The sequence below is a fragment of the Crassostrea angulata genome, chromosome 8, assembly GCF_025612915.1.
Source record: "Crassostrea angulata isolate pt1a10 chromosome 8, ASM2561291v2, whole genome shotgun sequence".
NCBI classification, from domain to species: Eukaryota; Metazoa; Mollusca; class Bivalvia; order Ostreida; family Ostreidae; genus Magallana; species Magallana angulata.
This window is the reverse complement of record NC_069118.1, coordinates 3,753,125-3,779,966: the sequence shown is the minus strand read 5'-3', so window position 1 is coordinate 3,779,966 and position 26,842 is coordinate 3,753,125. Positions and strand designations below refer to the sequence as shown.

The 26,842-nt window shown below is 33.5% G+C and overlaps 1 protein-coding gene across 1 annotated transcript in view; it reads left to right on the top strand.

Annotated features, from left to right (window-relative positions):
• LOC128161556 (uncharacterized) overlaps positions 1 to 21,004 on the top strand; it is a 29,697-nt gene extending 8,693 nt beyond the window's left edge. The window contains exons 3-15 of the mRNA XM_052824866.1: positions 2,192 to 2,422; positions 2,776 to 2,840; positions 3,325 to 3,520; positions 3,869 to 4,087; positions 5,044 to 5,325; positions 6,323 to 6,637; positions 8,738 to 8,914; positions 9,458 to 9,669; positions 13,097 to 13,256; positions 15,393 to 15,569; positions 17,093 to 17,278; positions 17,358 to 17,540; positions 18,403 to 21,004. Coding sequence (XP_052680826.1) covers positions 2,192 to 2,422; positions 2,776 to 2,840; positions 3,325 to 3,520; positions 3,869 to 4,087; positions 5,044 to 5,325; positions 6,323 to 6,637; positions 8,738 to 8,914; positions 9,458 to 9,669; positions 13,097 to 13,256; positions 15,393 to 15,569; positions 17,093 to 17,278; positions 17,358 to 17,540; positions 18,403 to 18,713 — 2,714 coding nt within the window. The 3' untranslated portion in view covers positions 18,714 to 21,004. The remainder of the gene's footprint in view (positions 1 to 2,191; positions 2,423 to 2,775; positions 2,841 to 3,324; positions 3,521 to 3,868; positions 4,088 to 5,043; positions 5,326 to 6,322; positions 6,638 to 8,737; positions 8,915 to 9,457; positions 9,670 to 13,096; positions 13,257 to 15,392; positions 15,570 to 17,092; positions 17,279 to 17,357; positions 17,541 to 18,402) is intronic.
• Positions 21,005 to 26,842: the final 5,838 nt, after the last annotated feature.

The following is a 26,842-nucleotide window of genomic DNA, read 5'->3' as shown; positions in this document are numbered from 1 at the left end:
CGCTATCGTATAAATCAATGCTTAATCAACTGTACAAGTAAAATAAATTTATCTTTTCATCTTAAACCAATATGATAGTTGAAAACATAATAAAATATAGTTGTGTCCGTGCAAAATATGAAACATAAACGCGTCATTAGGTACATGTAGAAGAACACGAACCGACTGCGGATCACTTATCCACTCGCGCCGGATCTCCTCAGCCATGTGCGAGGGATGATCATCATTTAAATGTTTAATATTTGAGGGGGGGGGGGGGGGGTGTTGATTTAAAACATTAATTGTACAGTTTTTAAAGTAGTTTACATAAACAAACCAACCATTAGTTTATGTCTAACGATTTTTCCGATTTGGAGTAATATCGTTCATTAATATTCATTTACACTCAAATATTTAATTAAATATATACAAGTAGGACAAACTTTTATAACATAAAATTAAAGCAGTTCTTGTATATACGGCTATATTAACTCAAACACGTTCATATGCATGTAAGTGTAAGTCGCGGTGTGCGAATCTTGTGTATTAAATAACCGCTTACCGCTAAGTAATGCAGCCGTCGCTGATCTCCTCGGCCGTGGGCAAAGAATATATTTCGTAAAGGTACAACGCACAGAAACGCACAGCTCACAACCAAGGAAGATTTGAAAAGTTTGCAATATAATGACCTTACTCTATCAAATAGAAGTTATATATTTTAAACTTAAACCCCACAATTGATCTATGTCTATTATTGCTTTAGAGAATGACATTGCTTTTATTAATTAAATGAACTATTTCTTACTTGACATCCAATCGTTTAATCCACAAAAGATTTTGTGTAATCAAAACTTAAACAATTCTTGAGTTCGCGGCTAAATAAACTCATATATGAGAGACGCAAATCTCGTGTATTAGATAACCGCTGACCGCTAGGTAGTCCAGCCGCGAGCATGGTGACCGATTTTCTCGGCCGCGGGCGAGGGAGAGCTTACGTAATGGTACACACACACACAGCTCTGATTCAAGGTAGATTTTAAATGCATGGAGTTAATAAATAAAATGTAATGCATAGAGTTTTTTAATTCCATATTTTGTGGTTTAAAAGAAAAGAAAAAGAATGTTTTGTTTTCCAATTGCCGTTTTTAATGATTGTGCACTATAAGAACTTAACAACAATGACTTAAACTCCTAAAAAAAAGCATGTACTCCAACAAAAAAAACATTCTTATAAATTAATGCCTCCTGTATAAACCAGCATACTTTCTGCGGCAACTTTATGCCAGTTGTACGCACAAAGACTTTCGTTAACTTGTCAAATGAAAACAGGTACATGTCAACATGTAAAGCTTTTTACACTCATACTACACAAATCACTTACAAAATAATATTGTTACGACCTTTATGAGATCCCAACAAACAACTTTTCCACCGACATCCATATCAAAATCCAAACCGTTTTTGAGTTATTAAGCAAAAACTTTTAGGGGCTATTGGCCCTTAATTTAAGGGGCCAGCCCTTTTTTATTGGTGTCAAATGAAAGCCCTTGATATTCTGCACAACTTTTATTCTACATGTCTTAACAAAATATTTTTCGTTAAAAAGATATAAAGGAAAATATGTCTAAATTTTTGCACTTTTTGGAATCCTGTTTTTTGACCCCCTACCTTTTCCTAAATAAGGAACGTAATCCAAAAAGAAAAACCGATGTATACAACTTCAATGTCTTTGTTATTCAAATTCGTTGGATTCCCATTCCCTGCTATCATAGTCTCGGAGCCTTTGTCTGGAAACCAAAGGCCCTAAAAAAATTTAAAAGGGGAATAACTCGTTAACGGAAAGGGAATTCTAACTTTTATGAATTGATGAAGATAGTGTTTTGTAAAGTCCATTAGCCCTGAAAATTTGAGCAAAATCCGTTCAGAAATGAGCACGATATGAAGCATCGAAGTTCGCGTCTAGGAAGAAAAAAAAAAAAAGAAAAATAAGAATAATCTTAACCCGCACAATAATAGAAAGGTCTTCCGTTGGAAACGGAAGACCTTAAAAATGGAACCCAACATATATCATGTATTTCAGATGCTAGTTATTCATGTTAGACACAAAGTTGATGAATCAACATGAGTTTCTTTACAATCAAAAATTATAATATGCATGCATGCATGTTTTCTGTGTTAAATTAAATGATGGACATTGGTTTATTCAATTAAGTGTGTCCTCACACGAGAGTTTCTAGAGCAACAGGGTTATCATTCCAACTGGAAACTGGCACAGAAAGCTCAGCGTTTGATTGTATGAATCGATGCGAGAACAACACATTGTGTGAAAGCATTACTTATATATCAGTAACAAATGAATGCTGGCTTCATAACGGAACAGAAAGGAGCGATGACGCATGTCATAACGACCTTCTGGGATATTTTTACATCAAAGTGTGTACTAGTAAGTATAGTCGATCGTCATCGGCACGTATCTTTTCATAGCTCCGGAATTCTTCCGTTACAAATCTGTATACATCCGTTATGATCAAGATTTTCCAAACATTTTTGTTTTGAAAAGTAAAATCGTTACACAATATTTCCTTCTCATTATTTGACATCTTTAAATTAAAAAAAAAAACAAAAAAAACAAAAACAAAAAAAACAGAGATAAGTTTTTAAAAATCTTTAAGAACAGTCAGAAAAAATGAGTATTTGGAAACGAAGTGAACTTAAATTTTCTTGTAAATGCCGTGGAAGCAATGAAAATTAATATTTACAACTACGTTTTTGTGACTGGTATTGTATTTTTTTTAGCCAATACCTCGTGTGCGATGGTTGAACAAATTGCAGACTCAAAAGGAACAGGCACTGTGCTAGAGGTAGGCTAGAAGAACCAATTATCAGATGATAGTCTCTTTCAAGATTTAAATGTAATAAATAAATAGATTATAGGTTTTCAGTTACATAATAGTTAATTGTTGTAGATACAGGTTCTATATTATCAAGTCTCTGCTTCTACATTTGAACCGATGGCAACCGAGAACCATGTACTCCTAAATGATACTGATGAACAATAATCAGGAAATAAGCACAATAACTGTTCCTTGCGATATTTCAAAAATTATTATAACACTCAATAATTTTAAAACTCCGTAGTACTTCAGGAAACTAGAAAATTTACATAGTGTAAAAAAAAACTGATTTAAAATATACATTGGAAAACACAAAATTTAGTTTGAAATGCCCCCATCACCGGCTTTGCTTAAAAATTGCAATTTCCATTAGTCTTTTTTTCTTGTCAATTTGAAATGTTACCCATGCTAGTAGGATGATGAATTTAACTTGCTTATGTGAACATTTTAGACTGTGAATCGCATCACCCTGGATGATTGTTATCAGGGTTGTCTAGATAAGACAAATTGCTTGGGAGTCGATTTCAACCGGAACCTTAATGAGTGCAGACTGTATGATAGTGACTTGTGGAAAGAAGAGTTGTACTGGGCCCGACAACAAAGCACTCAGTGTGATTTTTACCGCAAAGTCATCAATTGCTATCCAGGTATTTGTTTGTTTGTTGCACATTCAACAAACAATTACTTTGATTTTGGTGATATTGGGAACAAAGAGGTGCTGTAATGCTGTAAATATTTCTCCTTTATCGCGTTCGTTATACCATCCAAAAATAAAAATAAAAGCTTTAAATGCTTTCTGGATATTCAAACTTATTTAAGGAGTAGTGTGCATAACAATTTAAGAATATATCAAACGAAAGGCTAATTACTATGATGGAGTTCAGATTGAAGATTTCTTTTAAAGTTAGACTTTCAAAATCTTGATCAATTAAAGAAAATCAACCATCAACATGTCAAATTAAAACACAAATTATGTATCATGATATTTGATCTAGTTATAGAATGTTTTCCGCCAAAGGATTTATTCGGGTTGTACTATCGAGGGAAACATAGCGTGAGTGTTAACGGAGTCTGCAAAGATTGGAAAGATACACAATTTACCCATCTTAAACATCACCAGAACTTTTGCCGAAGGATAACTACGAGAAAGGCAGGCGTGTATTGTGTGTCAGCAGTAGATGATACCGTCCAAACCTGCCCGGTGTCAAAATGTGGCGAGTATTTCAGATGTAACATAAAGTCAGAAAATTCAGGAAATGAATCAGCTGGTTTAAGATTTTAGCTAACCTGAGTCAAAGACTCAATTCTAATTGAGATTTTCGAATCAAATTGTTTCGCTTTCATTTTTATAATTATACTATGATTTTTTGTGTATTATCATACCTAAATTTTCTTGGCAAGTTTGAATCAAACTTGGCTCAGAACAAACGTTTGTAAAGTTTTGATTAATACAAAGAACAGTATCTGACTAACATGAATGCAGTATAATCGCTGATTTATCGAAATATGGTTTTACGGTTTTGTACTGATGAAATCATTGATATTCAAGTAGAATTACGTTTACTCAGGGTGTGAGATTTCAAGATTTCTTTGTTTACAAAATTCAATAGCTGAAGTACAAAAATCTTTTTAAAACACAAAATAATATTGCTATAAACAAAAACCTGTATTGATATCCATTTTTGAATATTTGAGGAAGACTTTCGAAAAGGTAGATCTATTGAAACAAAAAATTCTAATAATTTTATTTTTTTGTTTTTCTTTTTTTCTGTAAAAATATTTGTACAGCAGTATTATCAAAAACTTTGAGTTCTTTCGTGTTTTACTGTATTATTTTACATTGTTTACGGTCTTAATATCTCGTTTATAATTTCAAATTACTGGCCAGCACACAAAAGAAAAAATCTAAAATAAAAAATCCATAAAATCAATCATACAATACATATATAAAAATATATAAAATATGATCTTTTACCTTATAAAATTAGTAGAAAATTGCAATATTTAAGAGCAGTTAACATTGTTGCACTCTACATTACCTATTTAAAAACAACGTATGTCGAAGTCATTTACGAAGCGACATACTACATGTACGACGAGCAATGCAGTAATAATGAGCCTCTTGTTTAACGTTGTATCTTATTGTTATCTTCACCTTTTGTCTTTTCAGTAAACATACAGGGAAGCGGTGTGGATGTTGTATTTGGGGACACAGGAACGATATTCATAAATGTGACCTGGCATTCCGAAATCAATATCACTTCTTTCGAATGGAGGAAAGGGGGAGTAGTTCTTAATACCAGTAACCCCAATTACATAGTTGACGAGTTTCCCCTTCCCTCTCTCACTGTCCTGAATACTACATTTGACGATGAATATCATTACGAGCTTGACATTCATACAGAAAAGTACGACACACAAACTTCCGCCTTCTTTTTGGATATTGTAGGACGTAAGTTATATTTTTTTTATGCTATGTATAATGATAGACATCGCAGTAGTTTTCCCAGTCAAATAAGCCAAATTTCAATGGTAAAATATGTACAAAATGTGTTAACATAACAAACGGCATGAAAGTGCATCACGTTATTTTGCCTCATGGTAAAATTCTCCCCTGACATCAGCGGGGAATGTTGGATTACGTCTTTGACATGGCCATAAATAAATGTCGTAATGAGCATGCAAATTACAAATAAACCTGTGTATGTTTTGTTCGTTAATATTTCTGAAGTTTGCTTTGTTTACATTCGATGCATACCATGCGGTTTGAATAACGCCAATCATTAAGGGAACGAAACCAAACGGTTCCTTTTCCTTAACATTCCCATGATGCATTTCGGTTTTTTGGGGGGGTTTTTTTGTTTGCCGAAAAAGAAACTATTTTCATTTACTTTTAATATTTAAAACTTTGAAAGGAGACCGATTCTGTTGGTGTAACTAGGAAAAAGTCAATATTTTTAAAGATAAATTGTTTGTAATGGGAAATTATTTGATACTGTAATAACAAGAAATCGGACCAAGCAGCCTTAATTTTTTTTTTATTATTTAAATTGATTACCATGCACACAAAACTATTAGAAGTTTCATTTTTTTTTTATTTCATGTTTATAAACACATGATTCTTTGATTTGACTCAACGAAAATATTTTGAAACAATCATGATTTGAACAGTTTTAATTGTAGAATTAAAATAGTAAAAAAAATAAATAAAAAATGAATAAATAAAAACTCATTTCGATATCTTAATTATTTTGGTTATTTAAAAAATGATAATCTATAAACTAAATGCATGTACATCACATATGGATAAATCATTGTAAAATTTTATATTATGAATGCATCTTTCTATATATTTGTTTTGGTTTACAAATAAGAAGAAAAAGTTTCATGTCTTATAAGCAGTAATATGAAGCAACAGTTAACTCCTAATATGAGTTATTCCTTTACAGATACGCCAACAACAAGATTTATGATAACTCCTGATCCAGCAGTTCTAGGCTCCCATTTAGATATTGAGTGCGAGCTTCTGCAGCCTCCATCGCCGAATATTGTAAATTACACCTTTAGTAGAAAACGAGAAAGCGACCTGGTCCCAGAACTTCTGACATCAATGGCGTCTAATGAAACTTTTGACAACACCTCTGTGTTCATTGCTAGTTTCTCTACAGAGAATGCCACCATTTTGGATTACTCGGAGTACACGTGTAAAACAATTAACCTAATTTCCAAGAAGAAGTCAAGCCGATATCTAGAGTTAGACTCAGGTTTGTGAATTACATTAATTTTCTCCAAAAAAAAAGTTGATTATTTGTCATAGTTTTTGGTATCGTTTTGGCTAACATTTAATGATACCAAAATGTTCCAATGACTCTTTTTATCGCGATGAACGGTAACAAAGTTGAGCAATAAAGGAAATATACATTTTCATATGAAAGTGTATCCGTTTGGACTTTCTGAAGCTTGGAATTTACTGCAAGTTGGCTTTGCATGTACCTTGCTCTGTCGGTAAAAATTGAACTCTCAGCTTTTAAATTTTTCAACTTTATAAACTGTTTTTTAGTATATGTATATATTTAGATTATATAATCCAATGTAGTGTAACTTATTAGGTTTGTTACAGAAATTTGTGGGGTCGGTAAAGTCCATAGAAGGCGAGGCGGACTTTGTGGGGTCGGTAAAGTCCATAGAAGGCGAGGCGGAGCAAAGCCTACTGTGGACTTTACCGACCCCACAAATTTCTGTAAACAGTCAGTAACAAACCTACTAAGTGTTTTGTTTTGTCAAGAACCTAAAGTTTGATACGTAAACAATCAAAATATAATATATAACAATCAAATTCATAGCTTAATTCTCTAATTTGTTTACCTTCCTCGTCAGTCGTCTGTGCAAACCATGACATTGTAGGATCGTAATATTACGCCACGGGCAAATGGGGGTCACTCTAAATATATTGGGGATTAAAAATTAACGGTATGATTGAACGTTTGTGTTAAAAAATCAGCTCAAAATAACGTTACGTCCGCCATGTTGCGGTATAAATTTTGACGCTCGCCGTGTAAAGAAATTTTTAAAGCAATCACGTGATGGGATTCATCCAATGACGTCGTGACATTCTAGTCTGAGGCAAAACAATTTATATTATCAAGTCACAAATCTTATCAGAGTACATACCATAACACTACATGTACATACATTATATACATATTCTAAAATTAGATACCATTGGTGAGTGGACATATTGAAAAGATATGAAAAATCAATGAATATTTTACAAAATATTTCAATGATACGTTTCTTAAATTAGGAAATTTTTCTACACTCCCAAGATTTATACGAAGCAATATGATTAAAACTCATGTCATACATTAAATTTAATATACACACTTATTTTTACTAATGATTTGTGACCAGAATATATGCTCAGTATCAACTTGAATTTTATCTGTGTAAAACGAAGAAAGAAGCATCGAAAAGGGAGCTTACTCCTGTTGACTTCTCATACACAATTGCATGTAACCCATGGTCATTAAAGGCTTTTTGAAAATTTAAGAGTAATTAGCAAACATTTCTGATGCATCACTGAACAACTTTTGTTCTTAATAATCGTAAAGAGGCTAGTTTGTATCCCTGAAACCCAGGCCATGCATATGCATATACATGTATAATTTGAAACAATTACGTTACATCCTATAAATTGGTAATATGTAAAAATGTTTCCTAGAAGCATTACTAACAGACTTTGTAATGAAATAATTTCGAATGCACAGTGTTTGTAATCATTGTAATAAAAAAAGATTTAGAAGATGAGTTCCACTTTATACTCATATGTCCTTTTTACACTGAATTACGAAAGAAATATATAAAGAGTTTTTATTACAAAAAACCAAGTGTTTTTAAGCTAGCTAAACTTTTAAGTGTTAACAATACTAAGGAACTCAATAATTTAGGAAAATATTTATCTAGCGCTTCCAAAATGAGAGCGCAGCATTGTAATAATACTGCAGTTTAATCTACTTATACATTTATGTTCATTCATATCTTAAGATATGTACATTATTATATTGTCTTAATATGTCCACTCACTTACTGCACATTGCACATTTGTATATAATTTTATATGTATAATAATTTTGTATTCCGATGAGTTGTAAAGCTCAAGGATAATAAATTGAATTGAATTGTTTTTGTTTGTATTGTTTATGACTTCGTTTGTTTTTTGGTTTTTCTATTATTTTTTTGAAATTAGGTCAGATTCAATCATTACACTTCTTTCGCTGAAATTGTTGGGATTTAATTAGAAAATCGATGATTGTTTATGTATGTGTTTAACAAACCTTTAAGAGACTGTTGAAATTGCGTTTTAGGAGAGTCGGAACTATCGGGTTTTGTCTACATACCTGGCCTGGATAAAGTTCTTAAACCATTTACAGTGGACCAAAAAGTCAAAACGGAAGCGGAAATCCACTGCCAAACCCTGAACGGCACGTTGTTTCTCATAACGTCGCTGGAACGCCAGGTTTATACTGAGAAACTGTTGCGAGGTAGGTTCGTCAATATCCAGTATCGAATGCGATATCTATTACAGCTTGATAAAGTAGCTTATAGTTAAACAAATTCCACTGATCCCATAATTAAGTTGCTTTAACCTAAAAATTCCATAATTATCTACATAAATGCAATAAACTCCAGATCCAGTGGGTGATATTGTTGAATTTTCATTATTGGAGAAGAACCATCTCCTTGTATTTGAATGATGAACCACTTTCCCATTGCCATTCAATTCAACGATTTTAGCTTTTTAGCATTATACTTAATCAGTTAATAGGCATACATTTCGAACGATACATATTAACGTTTCAGTGGAACAGTAAGGTTTTCTTATTGCATGAAATAAGGATATAAAAATTTGAAGAAGGTAAATCCTTTTACATGTATTGTCCTATGGTATAATTTGGTAATTTGTTGTTTTGTAGTTTTGTTTGCAATATATTTGTTAAGTCGAGACAAAAGTTAGTAAATATAAAAAATTATATAAATGTGAATTGAAATACGTGGCATGTGCAAAATATTGTTTTTCTCCGTAGAAATCTGGAATAAGATTTCAGGAAACGCCTTTATATCCGGTGAGTATTCTATTGATAGTTGGATAATCAATGGAACAGCGGCTGTGTTCACTTACTGGAATAGCTCATACCCCCAGCACGAGGACAGTAACGGGTGTATAACACAGCAGCTAGACCCTCCCTACAGGTGGACGAACATCCCTTGCTCAGAACACCTGCCCTACATCTGCGAGGTATTGTCGTGTTCCAAACGATTCTTCTTATCTTATCGGCTCTTCATTGTGTGACTGCATGTTTAGCAGTATATTTTTAAAATGAAACCATGACCACTGTAAAAGAAAAGTACTGACAATTGATTTAATGGATATAATTCTAGTATTTTTTTTAACTGTTTGCTTATCAAAATTTTGTTATTGATTTTTATTAAAAAAACTATTATTTATATGTTCGTCATGTATTCACATAGCTTTTTGATAATAGTGCAAAACAAACACTTGGCTTTGTACATGTATTATTTAACAATGTAATTATTTTTTCATGAGTTCATATCAGTTACATCCAAGTTTTAAGTTGTTACATGTAAGGACATTTCAGAATTGCATGACTTGTAGAGTGTCAGTTTTAAAGACAAGATATATTAGCGTAATTGATTTGGTGATTTTTAGCTCACCTGAGCCAAAGGCTCAAGTGAGCTTTTCTGATCACAATTTGTCCCTTGTCTGTCGCTGTCGTCGTCGTCGTTGTAAACTTTTCACATTTTCATCTTCTTCTCAAGAACCGCTTGGCAGATTTCAACCAAATTTGGCACAAAGCACTACTAGGTGAAGGGGATTCAAGTTTGTTCAAATGAAGGGCCACGCCCTCTTTAAAGGGGAGATAATTGAGAATTATTGAAAATTTGTTGGTATTTTTCAAAACTCTTCTCCTCAAAAAATATTCGGCCTGAAAAGCTTAAACTTGTGTGGAGGCATACTCAGGTAGTGTAGATTCAAGTTCGTTCAAATCATGGTCCCCAGGGGTAGGGAGGGGCCACAAGAGGGGGATCAAGTTTTACATAGGAATATTTGGAGAAAATCTTTAAAAATCTTTTTCTCAAGAAGTATCAGGCCAGAAAAGCTCAAATTAAAATGGAAGCATCCTCAGATAGTGTAGATTCAAGTTTGTTCAAATCATGGTCCTCTGGGGTAGGGTGGGGCCACAATTGGGGGATCAAGTTTTACATAGGAATATAACGAGAAAATCTTTAAAAATCTTCTTCTCAAAAACTGTTAGGCCAGAAAAGCTCAAATTAAAGTGGAAGCATCATCAGGTAGTGTAGATTCAAGTTTATTCAAATCACAGTCCCTGTTGGTATGGTGGGGCCACAATGGGGGAATGGATTTTTACATAGGAATATAACGAGAAAATCTTTAAAAATCTTCTTCTCAAAAATTATTAGGCCAGGAAAGCTCAAATTAAAATGGAAGCATCCTCAGGTAGTTTAGATTCAAGTTTGTTCAATTCATGTCCCTGTGGGTAGGGTGTGGCCACAATAGGGGGATCAAGTTTTACATAAGAATATATAGAGAAAATCTTTAAAAATCTTCTTCTCAAAAACTATTAGGCCAGAAAAGCTCAAATTGAAATGGAAGCAGCCTCAGGTAGTTTAGATTCAAGTTTGTTCAAATAATAGTCCCTTGGGGTAGGTTTGGGCCACAATGGGGGGATCAAGTTTTACATAAGAATATATAGAGAAAATCTTTAAAAATCTTCTTCTCAAAAACTATTAGGCTAAAAAAGATTAAATTAAAGTGGAAGCATCCTCAGGTAGTGTAAATTCAAGTTTTTTCAAATCATTGTCCCTGTTGGTATGGTGGGGCCACAATGGGGGAACGGATTTTTTCATAGGAATATATAGAGAAAATCTTTAAAAATCTTCTTCTCAAAAACTATTAGGCCAAGAAAGCTCAAATTAAAATGGAAGCATCCTCAGGTAGTGTAGATTCAAGTTTGTTCAAATCATAGTCTCTGTGGGTAGGGTGGGGCCACAATAGGGGGATCAAGTTTTACATAGGAATATATAGAGAAAATCTTTAAGAATCTTCTTCTCTAAACTATTAGGCCAGAAAAGCTCAAATTGAAATGGAAGCATCCTCAGGTAGTGTAGATTCAAGCTCGTTCAAATCATAGTCCCTGGTGGTATGGTGGGGCCACAATGGGGGAATGGATTTTTACATAGGAATATAACGAGAAAATCTTTAAAAATCTTCTTCTCAAAAACTATTAGGCCAGGTAAGCTCAAATTTGAGTGGAAGCATCCTCAGGTAGTGTAGATTCAAGTTTGTTCAAATCATGGTCCCTTGGGGTAGGTTTGGGCCACAATTGGGGGATATATTTTTATACAGGAGTATATAGAGAAAATCTTTAAAAAATTTCTTTTAAAAACTATTTGGCCAAGAAAGCTCAAGTTGACATGTAACAATCCTCAGATAATGTAGGGCGGGGCCACAATGGGGGATAAAATTTTATATATAGAGAACATCTTTAAGAATCTTCTTCTCAAAACTATTAGGCCAGGGAAGCCCAAATTTGAGTAGAAGCATCCCCAGATCGTATAGATTCATGTTTGTTTAAATAATAGTCCAGGGTTAGGGTGAGGCCACAATGGGAGATGAATTTTTACATAGGAAGTATATAGAGAAAATCTTTAAAAATCTTCTTTTTATAGACAATTTGGCAAGAAAAGCTTGTGTAGAGGCATCCTCCGGTAGTGTAAATTCAAGTTTGCAAAATCAGTCCCTATTGGTAGGCTGGGGCCGTGATGGCGGTTTGAAATTTTACATAGGAATTTATAGAGAAAATCTTTAAAATTATTCTGGGAAAGTTTTCGGTCAAAAACTCAGTACTTAGTGTGAAAGCACAGGTTATGCAGATTTAAGTTTGATGAAACCATGATTCCCTAGAGAAAAGTGGGGCCACGAAATGGGGGGGGGGTGTATATAGGAATAGAGAAAAATCTTCTTACAGGTACAACAACAAATGGGGCTTGGTATTTACCAAAAAAAAGAGGTGGATAAAAATTGGCAGATTTTTAATTTTTTTTTAGCAAAATCTACTGTACTAAGTTGTCAAGATATTTTGATACTGTAATGCTAATTTGATCAGAATTAAGGCAATTGTTGCTCAGGTTAGCGATGTGGCCCCTGGGCCTCTTGTTTAAATAATTTGTTCGAATGAATGTTATAAGAAGAATACTAGTAATTAGATAGATTTTAATTGTTAAGTGGAAATGAATATTTTCAAATTGAATCAATTTATAATTACTTGATGATCGTTTACGTACAACTGGGATTAAATACCAGCAAATTGACCAACATCAATGAAAACAAATATGAATAAAGAATATGTTAATATTTACATTGCTTATTTTGCGATTTCAGGTATACAATGTATACGTATGTTTAATGTTGTAAGCTTTAGTTAGGTTAAGTTTTAACCTTATTTACCTTTTAGAACCAAGTAGCGCAGTAATTAAAACACCTACTGCTCGGGTTAAGTTAGTTCCTTTTTATGTGCGCTAATCACTATTATCGTCATATAGAACAATGGTAAATTAATATTAATGGACACAGTTGGTTAAATTTGTTCATCCGTTGATACTTTTCTTTCTTTTTAATCTAGTTACAACCGTATTGTAAAGAACCTAACGTAACCAACGCAACTGCAAGTCCAGGGTCTACCTATATATTTACCTCAAGAGATTTCGTCTGCACTCACAGCAAGAAATCATCTTCCAACCTTCGGTGTCTTGAAGACCTAGAATGGCATGGCGGATGTGAACGTAGGTTTTTACAACGATTAATAAGAAGGGAATTGATATGTATGTTTACACCTAACATAATCTAAGGTTATAAAAGAAAATCATGCGTAGGCGATTAAAACTGTTTGTATCAGTAATAAGCAATTTAAGATTTGAAAAATATTATGAACCATTTCGCGAAACACCCTGTTTTGTTTAACACCTAAATACAACGACATATCAAGCTAGACATGAATTTTTGCTGCTATTAAACGCGCAAACCTAGCTCCTTATTTTTAAAGAGATTCGACGTGTGACAGTCTGCACAACATAATTAGGGCCCCGCAAGAATTTGCGGGTGCCCTATAGTAATCACTCTGTCCGTCCTTCTGTCTGTCCGTCTGTCACTCTTCCGTCCACAAATTTTCTGTTTTTTTCTAGTAACTTTTTTTATGGTTGCCCAATCAAGTTCAAATTTGGTATTGTACGTACGTAGTTCAGTAGACAGAAATACATATTTTGATGCTAAGTGTGGTTCTCTATGCCTTTTGGTTTGGAGCTTGGGTGGTGGGGTAGATTCCTTAACTATGCATAAGAATGAATGGGCAAAGAGAGATAACTTCTGAGAATGTTACCATTGTATACTTGGAAGGCTGTGCAATATTTGTCCTTTGGGATTAATTAACCCTCCTCAGGAAGAAAATCCTAAGCTTTATCTTTATCTGTCACATTGAGATTAATTACTGAACTGCCTGTGTCTGCAAATGAACTTTGTTTTGAAGTTAAGTTTGAATGATGTGTAGTATTGTGTACATTCTTTGAAATATGGATTTAAAATATAGTATTCATACTTTATTTTGGTTAAAATACCGTACACAATGAATTATGATAATTTTATTGAATTCTAAAATCAAGATATATATTAAGATATCCTTTTTCACTATTTTATTTTCTAATTATTTATTATATTTTTTTCTGCCTTAATGCTGTTAATTTTAACAGGTAATCAGATAATAACCCCATTCTGTCATTTCTGAAAAAAAAATCTTATTGTAAATTTAGAAGAAAAGGATGAGAGAGCAGAACAATTAACCCCCTGGGATTGATTATCTTGCCTTCTGCAGAAAATTTAGTGGCTTATCTCTATCTGTCATATGAAGATTAATGAACACCTTTGTCTGCATCTGATGTTTGTTTTGAAGTTGAGGTCAACCCTGGGTGATACAATGTATTTGCATTTACTGAAGGCTTGCATTTTATTAAAAAACCCGTTTAAATCTTTTTTAAATACACATTTAATTTAGTTTTTTATAAGACATGAGGTTATCCCTGTTTTATGCAGATACAAGGTTACTATTTAGAGTTTTTGGACATTCAGGAATTATCTTGAAATTTTAAAAAATACAGTTGTTACTTATAATTTTCAAATTTTTTTTAAATGTAATCAAATTTAACTCTCATTCCATGAGTTGCACCCTTATATTTTTACCCCTCAGTTTAACACTTTAATTGTTGGATGAAAATCATATCCAACTACAAATCATGAGACCATAAATGTTGCAGTTCTTTACATCTTATGTCGGGCATTTATTTTTCATCATTATTAATATAAAGAGGATGGAATTCAAAGTTTTTTTCACTTCTCTATATTAATTGTCATAGCGGGGCCCTTCTTGACTGGTCAGTTTTCTAGTTAGTGTTGATTCATAATTAACCAAAACAAGGTAGTTGATTAGCTGTCTAGATTTATAATGCCGTCATATATTACTTTAATGGTTGTTTTTATTGTATTTCCCTTAAATGAACTGGTGGAAAGTGAAATGTGAAGGACTCCCCTGTGTCGTTGATTCGAAAGTTATCTAATTAAAAGTTAATACTAATATTTAGTGTAATGCTTTTCTGCAAAGAAAGGGGAGGGGAGGGGTGGGGGGCATAAAAGGGGATATCGACTACTGCTTCATATTGGAAGCTGTAGACAATTATCTAATTCATATCATATGGACGATATAGATAAGAAATTTAAAAAAAAAAATCAATTACAATGTAAATATTGAGATACGCAAATGTTTTGTAATATATGCATCAATGTACTATAAAATGCTGATCGTCGAATAAAACATGAAAACATATTAAAAAAAAAAACCCAGTGTATTTAGTATAGTTTTCTTTTCTACACAGCTATTATCTGTCCAATGGTAAGTGGAGTGAACGCTAGCCCATTGATGAATACCACATATTATTTTAACGATACGCTGGAGTTTGCGTGTGTTGAAGGCTTTAAGGAAGACTCCGGAAACACGGTGCTGTATTGTAGCCTTAATGGGACATGGATTGGAGACCCATTAAACTGTACAGGTACTTACTTACAACGACAGCTCGGGCACCATTTACAGAGAAATGGTTTCATTGTTTAAAAGAAGGCAAGATGATCGTGGTCAATGTTATACTCAATCTAATTAAAATTAGATCTTTGATCCGCTCCTAATAGATCGCTACGAGCGGATCAAAGATCTAATTTTAATAAGATTGTGTTAATCTACATGTATAATAACCTTCTTTAGAAGAAACGTTCTGGGTATTTTTAGATGTAGGAAACTATTCAAATTTTGAAATAAGAAAAGTTAGAATATTTCTACTCATGATATGGGTTTATACCTGAATAAAATTATATCTGAAATATTAGGCTAGATGAGTAAGTTGACAATTAAGCCTACTTAAGGCGAAAATGAAAGACTGATGATTAAATTTATCTAGTTATTTTTGCCAAACCTTTAAATTCCCTACATTTTATAAGTGAACTATTGATGCGTGTCAATAAACTAATTCTTTTGCGTAAGATTTAAGAAAAACCTAACGCTTGCAATATTTTTATGTCTCAATATATACATTTTCCAATGTTTTTGTTTATGATAACATTATAAATTGATTTTATATCGTATGGTCCAACAATAGTTCATCAATGACTATTTAAATATTTAATCGCATTTAATTGCTAACAAGTACATTTTTTTGTATTTGAGTACAAGTGATAAGGAATCAATCTTTGAATGTCATGAGTGATCAAATACAATCGGAAGTGATGAAGTCTTTTACAGAACCCTTTGGGCTTTGTTTGATTTGATCATCCCCGACCGTACTTGATCACTTCAGATTACTGACAAAATCATTCTTATTCCTTAAATAATTTCTTTATTTCAGGAATGTATTGCATGGTGATTAAATTTCTACTCTAGTTTTATATGTGAATGAAAAAAGGTGGATGGTTGGTGACATTCTTAGACTATATTAATGTCTTCGAGAAGAGGACCTCTGTATAAATTTTTTTAGGAAAATACTCAAATTTTAAAGACATGGATAATTGTTATTTTGCATTAAATACCACTTTATATATCTAAGGTAGATCTAATAAATGATTTGTTTACCATCTAGCCTTATTTACAAAAAACAAATTGGTTAATCTTTATTTACGACATACACAAACTCCACTAAAAAGTCCTGACCCGGTGGTTATTTCGCTTTGCTGTGCTTTTGTTCCAAGATTAAAAGCAGAAAATAAAACTGTTCTGCTTGACATCCTAGAGCATGTATCTGCTCTGAGAATTTCAAACAAAATTAAAAACTTCATTTATAATTTTATATTTGAAGTTGTCTTTAAGGTCCAATTTAAAATCAAAGATTTATTCATAGAAATGTAAATATTTATATTCATGTAAATATTTAATAAAGAAAAACAAAAGAAATTCCGTCATCCATATTCGACACATCCGTATTTTTTGGAGACACCTTAATGTGTATATATTCACTGAATTCAGGACATATCATGAGATTGATCGACGTTACAAACTAGTCTTGTGTTTATGTGAGATTCTATGTTTCAGAGATCGTATGTCCTGTTAGTAACGTAACGAATGCAAGACTAATTACTGCAAATGTGACTTCACCATTCCTCCCATATATGTCAACCATCGAGTATGAATGTCTACCCGGGTTTGTTTCACAATCCAGTGTTTTAATAAGCCAGTGCCTCGAAAATGGAAATTGGACAAGTTTACCTACATGCGCAGGTAATGAAACATTAATTTTTTTTATCCAGACAGCTACTTTTTAAATCTCTATTTTCTAATGTATTTCTTTCATTAACAGTGCCTCTTTGCCCACTTGAAAACATTAACACCACAGTCTTAACTGTCAACAATGTGGACGGATATAACACCATGGACAACATGTCACTCTCTTGTAAGGCAGGATATCGTCACGTGTCGGGCGATCTAAATAGAACATGCCTGTCAACTGGAGCATGGAGTTCCCCCCTCCCAACATGCAACCGTAAGAAACGTTCACAGAATGGGACTGACCTATTCAGTCAAATTAATAAAGACCGAAAGGTCTGGTAATGAGACTAAAAGTTAAAACCTCGCCATTTAAGGTGGAAAAACACACCTGGACAAAGTCACTTCAATTAACAGTAAATTATTAAATTATTTGATTATGAAAGATATGATGAGAAATAAACTGAACATATGTCAAATAAGCGAAAAATTTGCAGTTTGTGGATAAAATATGGATATTTAAAAAAAGTAACAGCTACAGCCCCTTTTAACTCCTTGTAACAAAACTAAATGGCGTTTCGATCAGAGGTTGGCCATTTCGTGATGATGTGTTATTCTAACCTTATCTCCTTTCCAGATCTTAAACAGTTACATGATGAACTATTCAGTCAACTACAATGTGAATGAAAAGTATCTACTCGGTGACTTATTTGTTTAGCTCTGTCATTATGTGACTGAGAGGTATCTACTCAGTGACTGAGTTGCATAGCTCTGTCATCTAGTCACCATTCCAGACCTTAGTTGACTGGATGACAGTGTCAGTATGTGCTTTTTTGAACTACATGTAATATATGACTGCGCTGTGCATATGCATGTAATTTGGATTAAATTAGGGGCACCCTTGTCTAACAAAGACGTTTAATCGACTAATGATCTAGATTTATTTTGTAAACCAAATGCGTGGAAATTCAAAAATTCAGAATTTAAACGCTTTAAGTGTGTAAACTTGTGATAGAATTTCTCTATGAATGGTTCGGTTTGAAGTTTGAAGTGGGTAAACTAAAGCAATGCCCAAACGTATAACACTGTTTTCTGTGTGAAATACATGCAATGCTAAATATATTCTTTTGTCTCTTCAGAATGTAAGTGTCCCTGTGACAGAGTTCGTCCAGTTCAAAACTTAACTGACGCTGAGCTTCAGGCTAAAATTGATCAAATAAAACAAGAACTTGTCTTGAACACGCGGACACTGTCAAGTTCGATACGTAAAAGGACTAGCGCCAAGGACGAGCGTCCCTCTGCCACAGGTGTAGGGGTCGTTCTGGGGGTTGGAATTGTTACCTTTCTCGTGTTAGCTGTAATTGTGCCAGATATCCCGATGATGATATTCAGCCTACGAAATAACTATGTGATACAGATATTGATCGAGAAGTATCGTCATCGCAAGTGATGCACCATTGACTTTGATTTAACGCACTGTCTGTGATATGTTTTGTACTTACTTGATTCTATAAGAAATTAAAAAAAAATTAAACTTTACATTATTGACTAAATATTTGTGCAATTATTTGACTCTCGAGTATCTCTGTTATTTCTAGATACATGTATTAATTATTGGTTTTCTTTCAATACATACAATTCTAAATCATCACTTACAGCGTATTAGTAAAAATGAAGGAAAAAAACCGAAATCCACTTGCTTGCACATGTACATGTCTTTAAATAAGAATGTCCATAAGTATTTGTTTCAGAAAATAAATATAATTTTATTCTTTAAAAAAGAATTATTAATTGTTCATATTTAATAATTGTTTCTTCTCTCGGTTCATTTTAATTAGAGATTCCTATAGAAAGCCAGCTAATTTATATTCATGATTACTGACTGAATTTTAAATCTGTGTATTGGTTCATTCCCACTTTGAAATTACACTTATCCGGTGTTGGTTAGAGTTTATAATTGTAAGATTTGTGACCTGAATTGGGCAATCCTCAATCAGTGATAGTTTGTATTTTCTATACCCCCGCTCCGAAGGAGAGAGAGGAATAACTTTTTTACCAGTGTGTGTCTGTCTGTTACTAAATTTCTGTTGCATTTTTCTGAGCAAACATTTATTGAAGGAGCTTGAACTTTTAATACACTCCTTTTTTCACCATGTCATATGCTAAAATTTATTTTTGTACCAATCGAACGTCATCTTCCTGTTAAATGACGACTTTGTTATTTTTAGTCTAAATTTTTTAAATCTTTTCGTAAATGTATTTTCAGCAACTATAAATCGCAGATGCATGAAATTTTAACTTCTTTTATTAAGGTATGCCATATGGTTGGATTCATTTCTTACCAGCCGGACTTCAATTTCCTGTTAAATGGCGACTTTGTTTATGTGAAGCGTATTTTGTCAAACAAATTTTCGTCAAAACTTTCTCGGCATTTATTAATCGCAAATGCAAGAAATTTAAACACACTCTTTGTCCAGTATTACACTCTAGTGGTATTCATTTTGTACCGATTAGACACCGACTTCCTCTTGAATGACCTTTTTTTTATTTTTAGCCTAGATTTTCAGGCAAAATAAGGCCAATTGGCCTCTTGTTTGTATTTGTTCACATCAGAGCGAGAGTATTACTGGATATTCAATATACTCGGATCAAAGAATTATGATCACTTTTTACTGCAATTTGTGCACATCAGTGTACACATCTGTTGACTACTGTAGGCTGATAAAAATTATTTGATTTGGACTAAACAACAACTAAATTAAATATAGAGCTATATTACACGTATATGTTTATTTTCATAGCTTAGATTTGTTCACTGAAAGTAGAATGTATAGAATATATAAGGAAGAAAGAGATATATTTTCGATATACGCTGTACGTTGTAATTATGCTTGATGGATGGATGGATGGATGTTCAGTTAATGGACATGTTTTTAAAAAAAACCGTCGCACGAATACTTATCATTCTTTAGCATGACAAAAAGAATTGACATTATAAATTTTTGGTTTTAATATTCATGGTTCTCCGATCCTCAGCCTCAAAGTATTTTTTCATCATCAAGTGTTGTTTTTCAAACTTTATAAATAAAATGAAACAATACGGAATTTGTAGATAGTATTCGTGCATTTTACAAAGTTATTGCAAATTTGCCTACAATGGATATAATGTAATTAACAATGGATCTACAACGCCAAACATGTAGATGTGTGACTGAAGGTAATACTAGCACAAATTGTCTGTATAAAAGTCCAATGTCTATCTATCTATCTATCTATCTATCTATCTATCTATCTATCTATCTATCTATCTATCTATCTTTTCAATAGATATAATATTTTTAGTGTTGCATAAAATTAGGTGGTAGTAAAAGAATATTTGTTTCTTACAAAGACTGTCCAATTGTGTAAATTTAATCCATTAAATGTCTTTCGGGTGTTGTTATCTAAATAAGTTTGAAATTGCTGGGTGTATTACTTATTTAAACATCTTGTTTTAATGCATGTATTGTGCGACGACTCCTAAGAATTATTTTCCCAACATGTTCATTGAGGCATGAAAACTTGTTGTGTAGGTCTCTAATGGAAAACCATAAACCAAGTCTGGTTTAGTTTAAATTGATAGAAAGACGATTTCATTCCGGCGCATTAAATTTTCTGATTCCGTTGGTTCTTAAAAAAATCAATGCTTGCAACGTGACGCTCTCTTCTAATTACTAATGTATATCTAATACAGTGAATTGCATCGCCTACATTACATTAAACTAAGCAAATATTACTGGAAAGGATATTTCGGTGCACTGCATCATATCCGAATTGTTATCTTTTTTCAGTTAGATTTGGTTTTTATCAACGTACATTTACAAATTGAACGCATATGAATTAAAGCAAGTATACATTTATGAAATTAAATACACCATGCTTTTTCTGTAATGCAAACAGACATGACATTTCTATCTAATTAGGAGTTTTTTTTTAAATCTAGAATAACGATTGGAATACCTGGTTAGTCAGCACAAACCTTTCTACTGTGACAATAATTCACAGAAAGCAGTACTTTCCATCAGGCAAAACTCTGCTTTATTATACAGATCAATTTCATATTAAATTGACGTGTTCAAATATGTTTGTCAACATTTTTTTAAGGAAATTTTGCGAACAGAGCGATGCCTTTTTCTTGGAAAGGGGCATTGGTGTCAACAAGCGGCACATGCTGTTTACAAAAATTTGTAATATACGTTTTAATTAATCTACGTAGACATAAATATATCTTTTTATTTCAAAAGCTTTATAATTCAAATATGTGATATCATGTAATGTTAAATCAACATCTAGCTACAGAAACATCTTTCGTTTTGAATATTTATTTTACTTTTAGGCCTTGAATTTTTCATACATTTTCATACACTCACATTTTTTTTTATTAAGAAATGATGCTCTACTAAATATCTCGTTCAATAGGCAAATAGCGCCCTAAATATTAATATCAGAATGCCTGAGGTTTTAAAGATTAAGAGAGATTGCCATTAGCCGATCGTAAACAAATGTAAAACAAGCTAAATTGTCGTTTATCTATTAATAAGAAGTGACACAACTTAAGGTATATTGACGTTTAACGGAATTACTTTGTTTGGCGATTTCAAACTCAGCATGTTTTGGATTACAAGTCTATGCCATTTGTTTGAAAATATTAGAGTTACAGGGTTGAACAGGCTACATAAAACGAGCATAATTAGTGATATCTTGTGTGCAATATACGGCATCATATCCAGGTGCTTGTCAGCCATTCTGAAGCACAAATACGGGAACACGCATATAAAGAACCCTGCAGATACCAGCGCCATCATTCGATTAAATTGGGTTCTGATCTTCCTTTTCTGAATTTGAAACATCGTCGGTAGCGCCTCTCGGTCTCTGGGTACGACCTCAAATTTCAGATGCTTCAAAATTTTAACGTAAAGGACACACGTTACAAAGAAACACAGAATAAAAAGACAAAACTGAACCTCCGAGAAATATTCCAGCAAATCATGAATGATACAGGCATCGTATGTTCTGCTATACTCTATATGCACGTTTTCAAAATTAAGCAGCGGTAAAACAATAACACATATCGGTACAATCCATGACATAACCATCATAAAAACTAAGGTCTTCCTACCCTTATCCGGCCCTCGTCGTGTCAAAGACCGCTGCCGTTTATATGCTACAATCGGAAATTCGCAGATACGAACGTAAGTGCATATTTGCAAGCAAGCGGCCGACACCGTGCACCATTTTTCACTGTATTCCATTTTGCCTTCTATATTTCCATATGCAAGTATAGGGTAGACAAAGAGACACAGGAACAGATCGTTCACCGACACGGACACGATGACTAGTCCGGCCGCCGTCCGGAGCTTCCGTGTCAGGAGTATTGCGCTGATCAGTAGAGTGTTCAACACAGTACCGAAAACAGACACGCTACTCAAGAAAAACACAGCAATGGCGACTTCGGCTGCTGATTTTTGAATGTTGTCATCATTGAGATCGTGTGAGTGACCATGGGAATGGAGGTCATTGTGGTGATCGTCCTCTTCGTGTCCATGCTCATCATGATCAGTTGACGGCAGCCATGTTAAAACACTGAACGCAGTGGAACTCCCGTTCATAGTGATGCAAACGGAATGAGACCGAGAGAACAGGTTATAACGCAACAGTGATCAGTCGCTATTAGAGAAAACTGATGACATTTATACTATCTTTCCTTTCAATTAGTAAAAAGAAATTACTGACAGAATTGTTTTGTCTTAATGACATAAAATGCGATCAAGTCGAGCCAGACATTACTGAACAGAAACAATACCATTAGTGCGGCCTCAAGAGAACGGCAGCCATTTGGTTGAAATTCTTCCTTTTACAGAAATGTTATTGAGACACATTGATTTTCTGCGAATGTCGTTAGACCCAGAAAAAGAATGTTGAAACACGAACACAGATGCACTACAGTTAGATACCTTTTGTGGTATAATTATTTACAGAACGACTTCTGTAAAAATCACTGCTACTAATGAAAAACAGCAGGGTATCAATTCCGTATTCTTAATTAGCGGTGATTTATTCAGAAGAGATCAATCCATACAGCACACACAACTATAATTGAAGATTGTTTTTTTTTCCTTGTTATTACTTCATGATCAATTTGTAATTAATATTTTTGTCGTGGTAAATTTCCCTTTGATCTAAACTGAATTCTGAGATATGGGTGTGTGTTTTTAAGTGGAATCTAATAATCTTCATTTGTTTTGAAACGTGAGATAGTACTCGACAATATTTAAAATTTCATTATACAAAAGTTGTATGTATCAATAACCACAAATCCTCATGAATATAAAACACTATCAAACCATACATATAAATATGTACCTAATGTATAAGCCTTTAAAGAAAATTATCATTTTTAGCTCACCTGAACCGAAGGTTCAAGTGAGCTTTTCTGATCACCCGTTGTCCGTCGTCCGTCCGTCCGTCCGTCCGTCCGTCTGTCCGTCCGTCTGTAAACTTTTCACATTTTCAACTTCTTCTCAAAAACCACTGGGCCAAATTTAACCAAATTTAGTACAAAGCATCCTTATGGAAAGGGGGTTATAAATTGTTAAAATAAAGGGCACAGCCCTTTTCAAAAGGGAGATAATTGCGAAACAGTAAGTATAGGGTGCATGTTTTTAAAAATCTTCTTCTCAAGAACCACTGCGCCAGAAATGCCAATATTTACACAAAAGCTTTTATATATAGTGAAGATTCTAAATTGTAAAAATCGTGACCCTTGGACCAAAACTGGGGCCCCAGGCGGGGTTCAAAGTTTAACATAGAAATACATAGGAAAATGTTTAAAAAATCTTCTTCTCAAGAACCACTGCACCAGAAATGCCAAAATTTACACAAAAGCTTTTATATATAGTGAAGATTCTAAATTGTAAAAATCGTGACCCTCGGACCAAAACTGGGGCCCCAGGCGGGGTTCAAAGTTTAACATAGAACTACATATGGAAAATGTTTAAAAAATCTTCTTCTCAAGAACCACTGCACCAGAAAAATGCCAATATTTACAAAAAAACTTGTATATATAGTGAAGATTCTAAATTGTAAAAATCGTGACCCTCGGACCAAAACTGGGGCCCCAGGCGGGGTTCAAATTTTACCATAGAAATACATAGGAAAATGTTTTAAAAATCTTCTTCTCAAGAACCACTGCACCAGAAATGCCAATATTAACACAAAAGCTTGTATGTATAATGAAGATTCTAAATTGTAGAAATCGTGACCCTCGGACCAAAACTGGGACCCCAGGCGGGGTTCAAAGTTTAACATAGAAATACATAGGAAAATGTTTAAAAAATCTTCTTCTCAAGAACCACTGCACCAGAAATGCCAATATTTACACCAAAGCTAGTATATATAGTGAAGATTCTAAATTGTAAAAATCGTGACCCTCGGACCAAAACTGGGGCCCCAGGCGGGGTTCAAAGTTTAACATAGAAATACCTTAGGAAAATGTTTAAAAAATCTTCTTCTCAAGAACCACTGCACCAGAAATGCCAATATTAACACAAAAGCTTGTATGTATAATGAAGATTCTAAATTGTAGAAATCGTGACCCTCGGACCAAAACTGGGACCCCAGGCGGGGTTCAAAGTTTAACATAGAAATACATAGGAAAATGTTTAAAAAATCTTCTTCTCAAGAACCACTGCACCAGAAATGCCAATATTTATACAAAAGCTTGTATGTATAATGAAGATTCTAAATTATAGAAATCGTGACCCTCGGACCAAAACTGGGGCCCCAGGCGGGGTTCAAAGTTTAACATAGAAATACATAGGAAAGTGTTTAAAAAATCTTTTTCTTAAGAACCACTGCACCAGAAATGCCAATATTTACACAAAAGCTTTTATATATAGTGAAGATTCTAAATTGTAAAAATAGTGACCCTCGGACCAAAACTGGGGCCCCAGGCGGGGTTTAAAGTTTAACATAGAACTACATATGAAAAATGTTTAAAAATGTTCTTCTCAAGAAATGTAATGTTACAAGGAACTGCTGTTCAGGTGAGCGATGTGGCCCATGGGCCTCTTGTTTGTTAAAAACACACTTGTGTTTGAATAGATATTCTAGGATACTGTTAACGTCATTCCAAGCCATTAACATGTAGAAACAATTGATATGATTAGCCACTGTTGCTTAAATTTATTTCAAGATGTATTTTTCATAAGTTCACAAATGAACTTATTCCATAACCTTATATTAACATTCTGCTTTATAAAGCCTCCAGATTTATCAGTAATACTCTCTTTTTCATTTATCTTACGGTAACATTTTACTTCATCAATCCTCTCTAACTAACCTGTTACTAATAGTTTTCTTCAACATTAGCTTGATTTGTAATTAATCAAACTTTTATGATTTACCTGAGAATTCTCTTTGATCTCAATCAGACCCACTTATTGACTATATAGCAAAAATATCACAAATTGTATACGTCTTGTACTTCAGACATCATTCAATCAATGCAACATTTTAATATAGAAGTGGCACTGGGGTATAGAAGTATACTGGTGAATAGTTCACCATCGGTATCACGTTAGTTATATAGTTATATATAGAACTGGTATATTGTAAACGGGGGAATAGTTCACTATCTGTATCAATTAATTCTATACTGCAATACGTCATCCATCCGTCGTCTGTGCCAGTTTCATTGAGATAGGTAAATCACCACCAATTATTTTGCACAAGTTAATTAGAATCATTCACAATTTTTCTTCCTGGTATTTAAACTCAACATGCAAATTTGGAAACAAAACATACATTTAGAAGAACATGCGTTTTATTGATAGCGTATGTTTATGTCTGATTTTGGAGAAAAGTCCACTAATGAGCCTGTCGACGCCGGGTCAGAAACCTATAAATAAAATGCTACTATTGACCACGGTGAGTCAGATCATTAGTATGCACTTGATCGCATTTACTTATTAGGAGGAGAATGTTGTAGCGCATTGTCCGTGCGTAAAAAATGGGCGTGCTGGAAACACAGCTCTCAAGTAGTCATCTGGAAGCTGTCGTTCTGCCTCCTCTTTTTGTACAGGTTAGATAAATTATAACGCTTGCGCGCATTCTCAAAAGTAAAGTTAATATATTGAGAGGGTTTAAATGATATCTTATACTCAGAGATTTTTTAATAAATATTGATGTTGATAATTTTCATTGTCATTTATATTGATATTTATTGTTAAAATGTAATATTGAAATATTAAATCTAAATAAAAGAGTTATCATCTAGAAGCTGTCTTTTGCCTCCTCTTTTCGTACAGAAAAGGGGCTACTCCCCAGGTAGAGGAGGAGATAATTCTGGGTTATATAACGTGGCACGGGCAACGCCAGGTGTCTGGTCAAGGACGAATATGGTCCCGAGGATCAAATTAACTTAAATATTGTATTGGGCGAAATCTTAGTACTTAGTACGATACAAATCTAAACGACATAAACTTTGCAAAATTTACCAAAACCAAATCTTGAATAATAGAATTTAATAATCTTTGACAT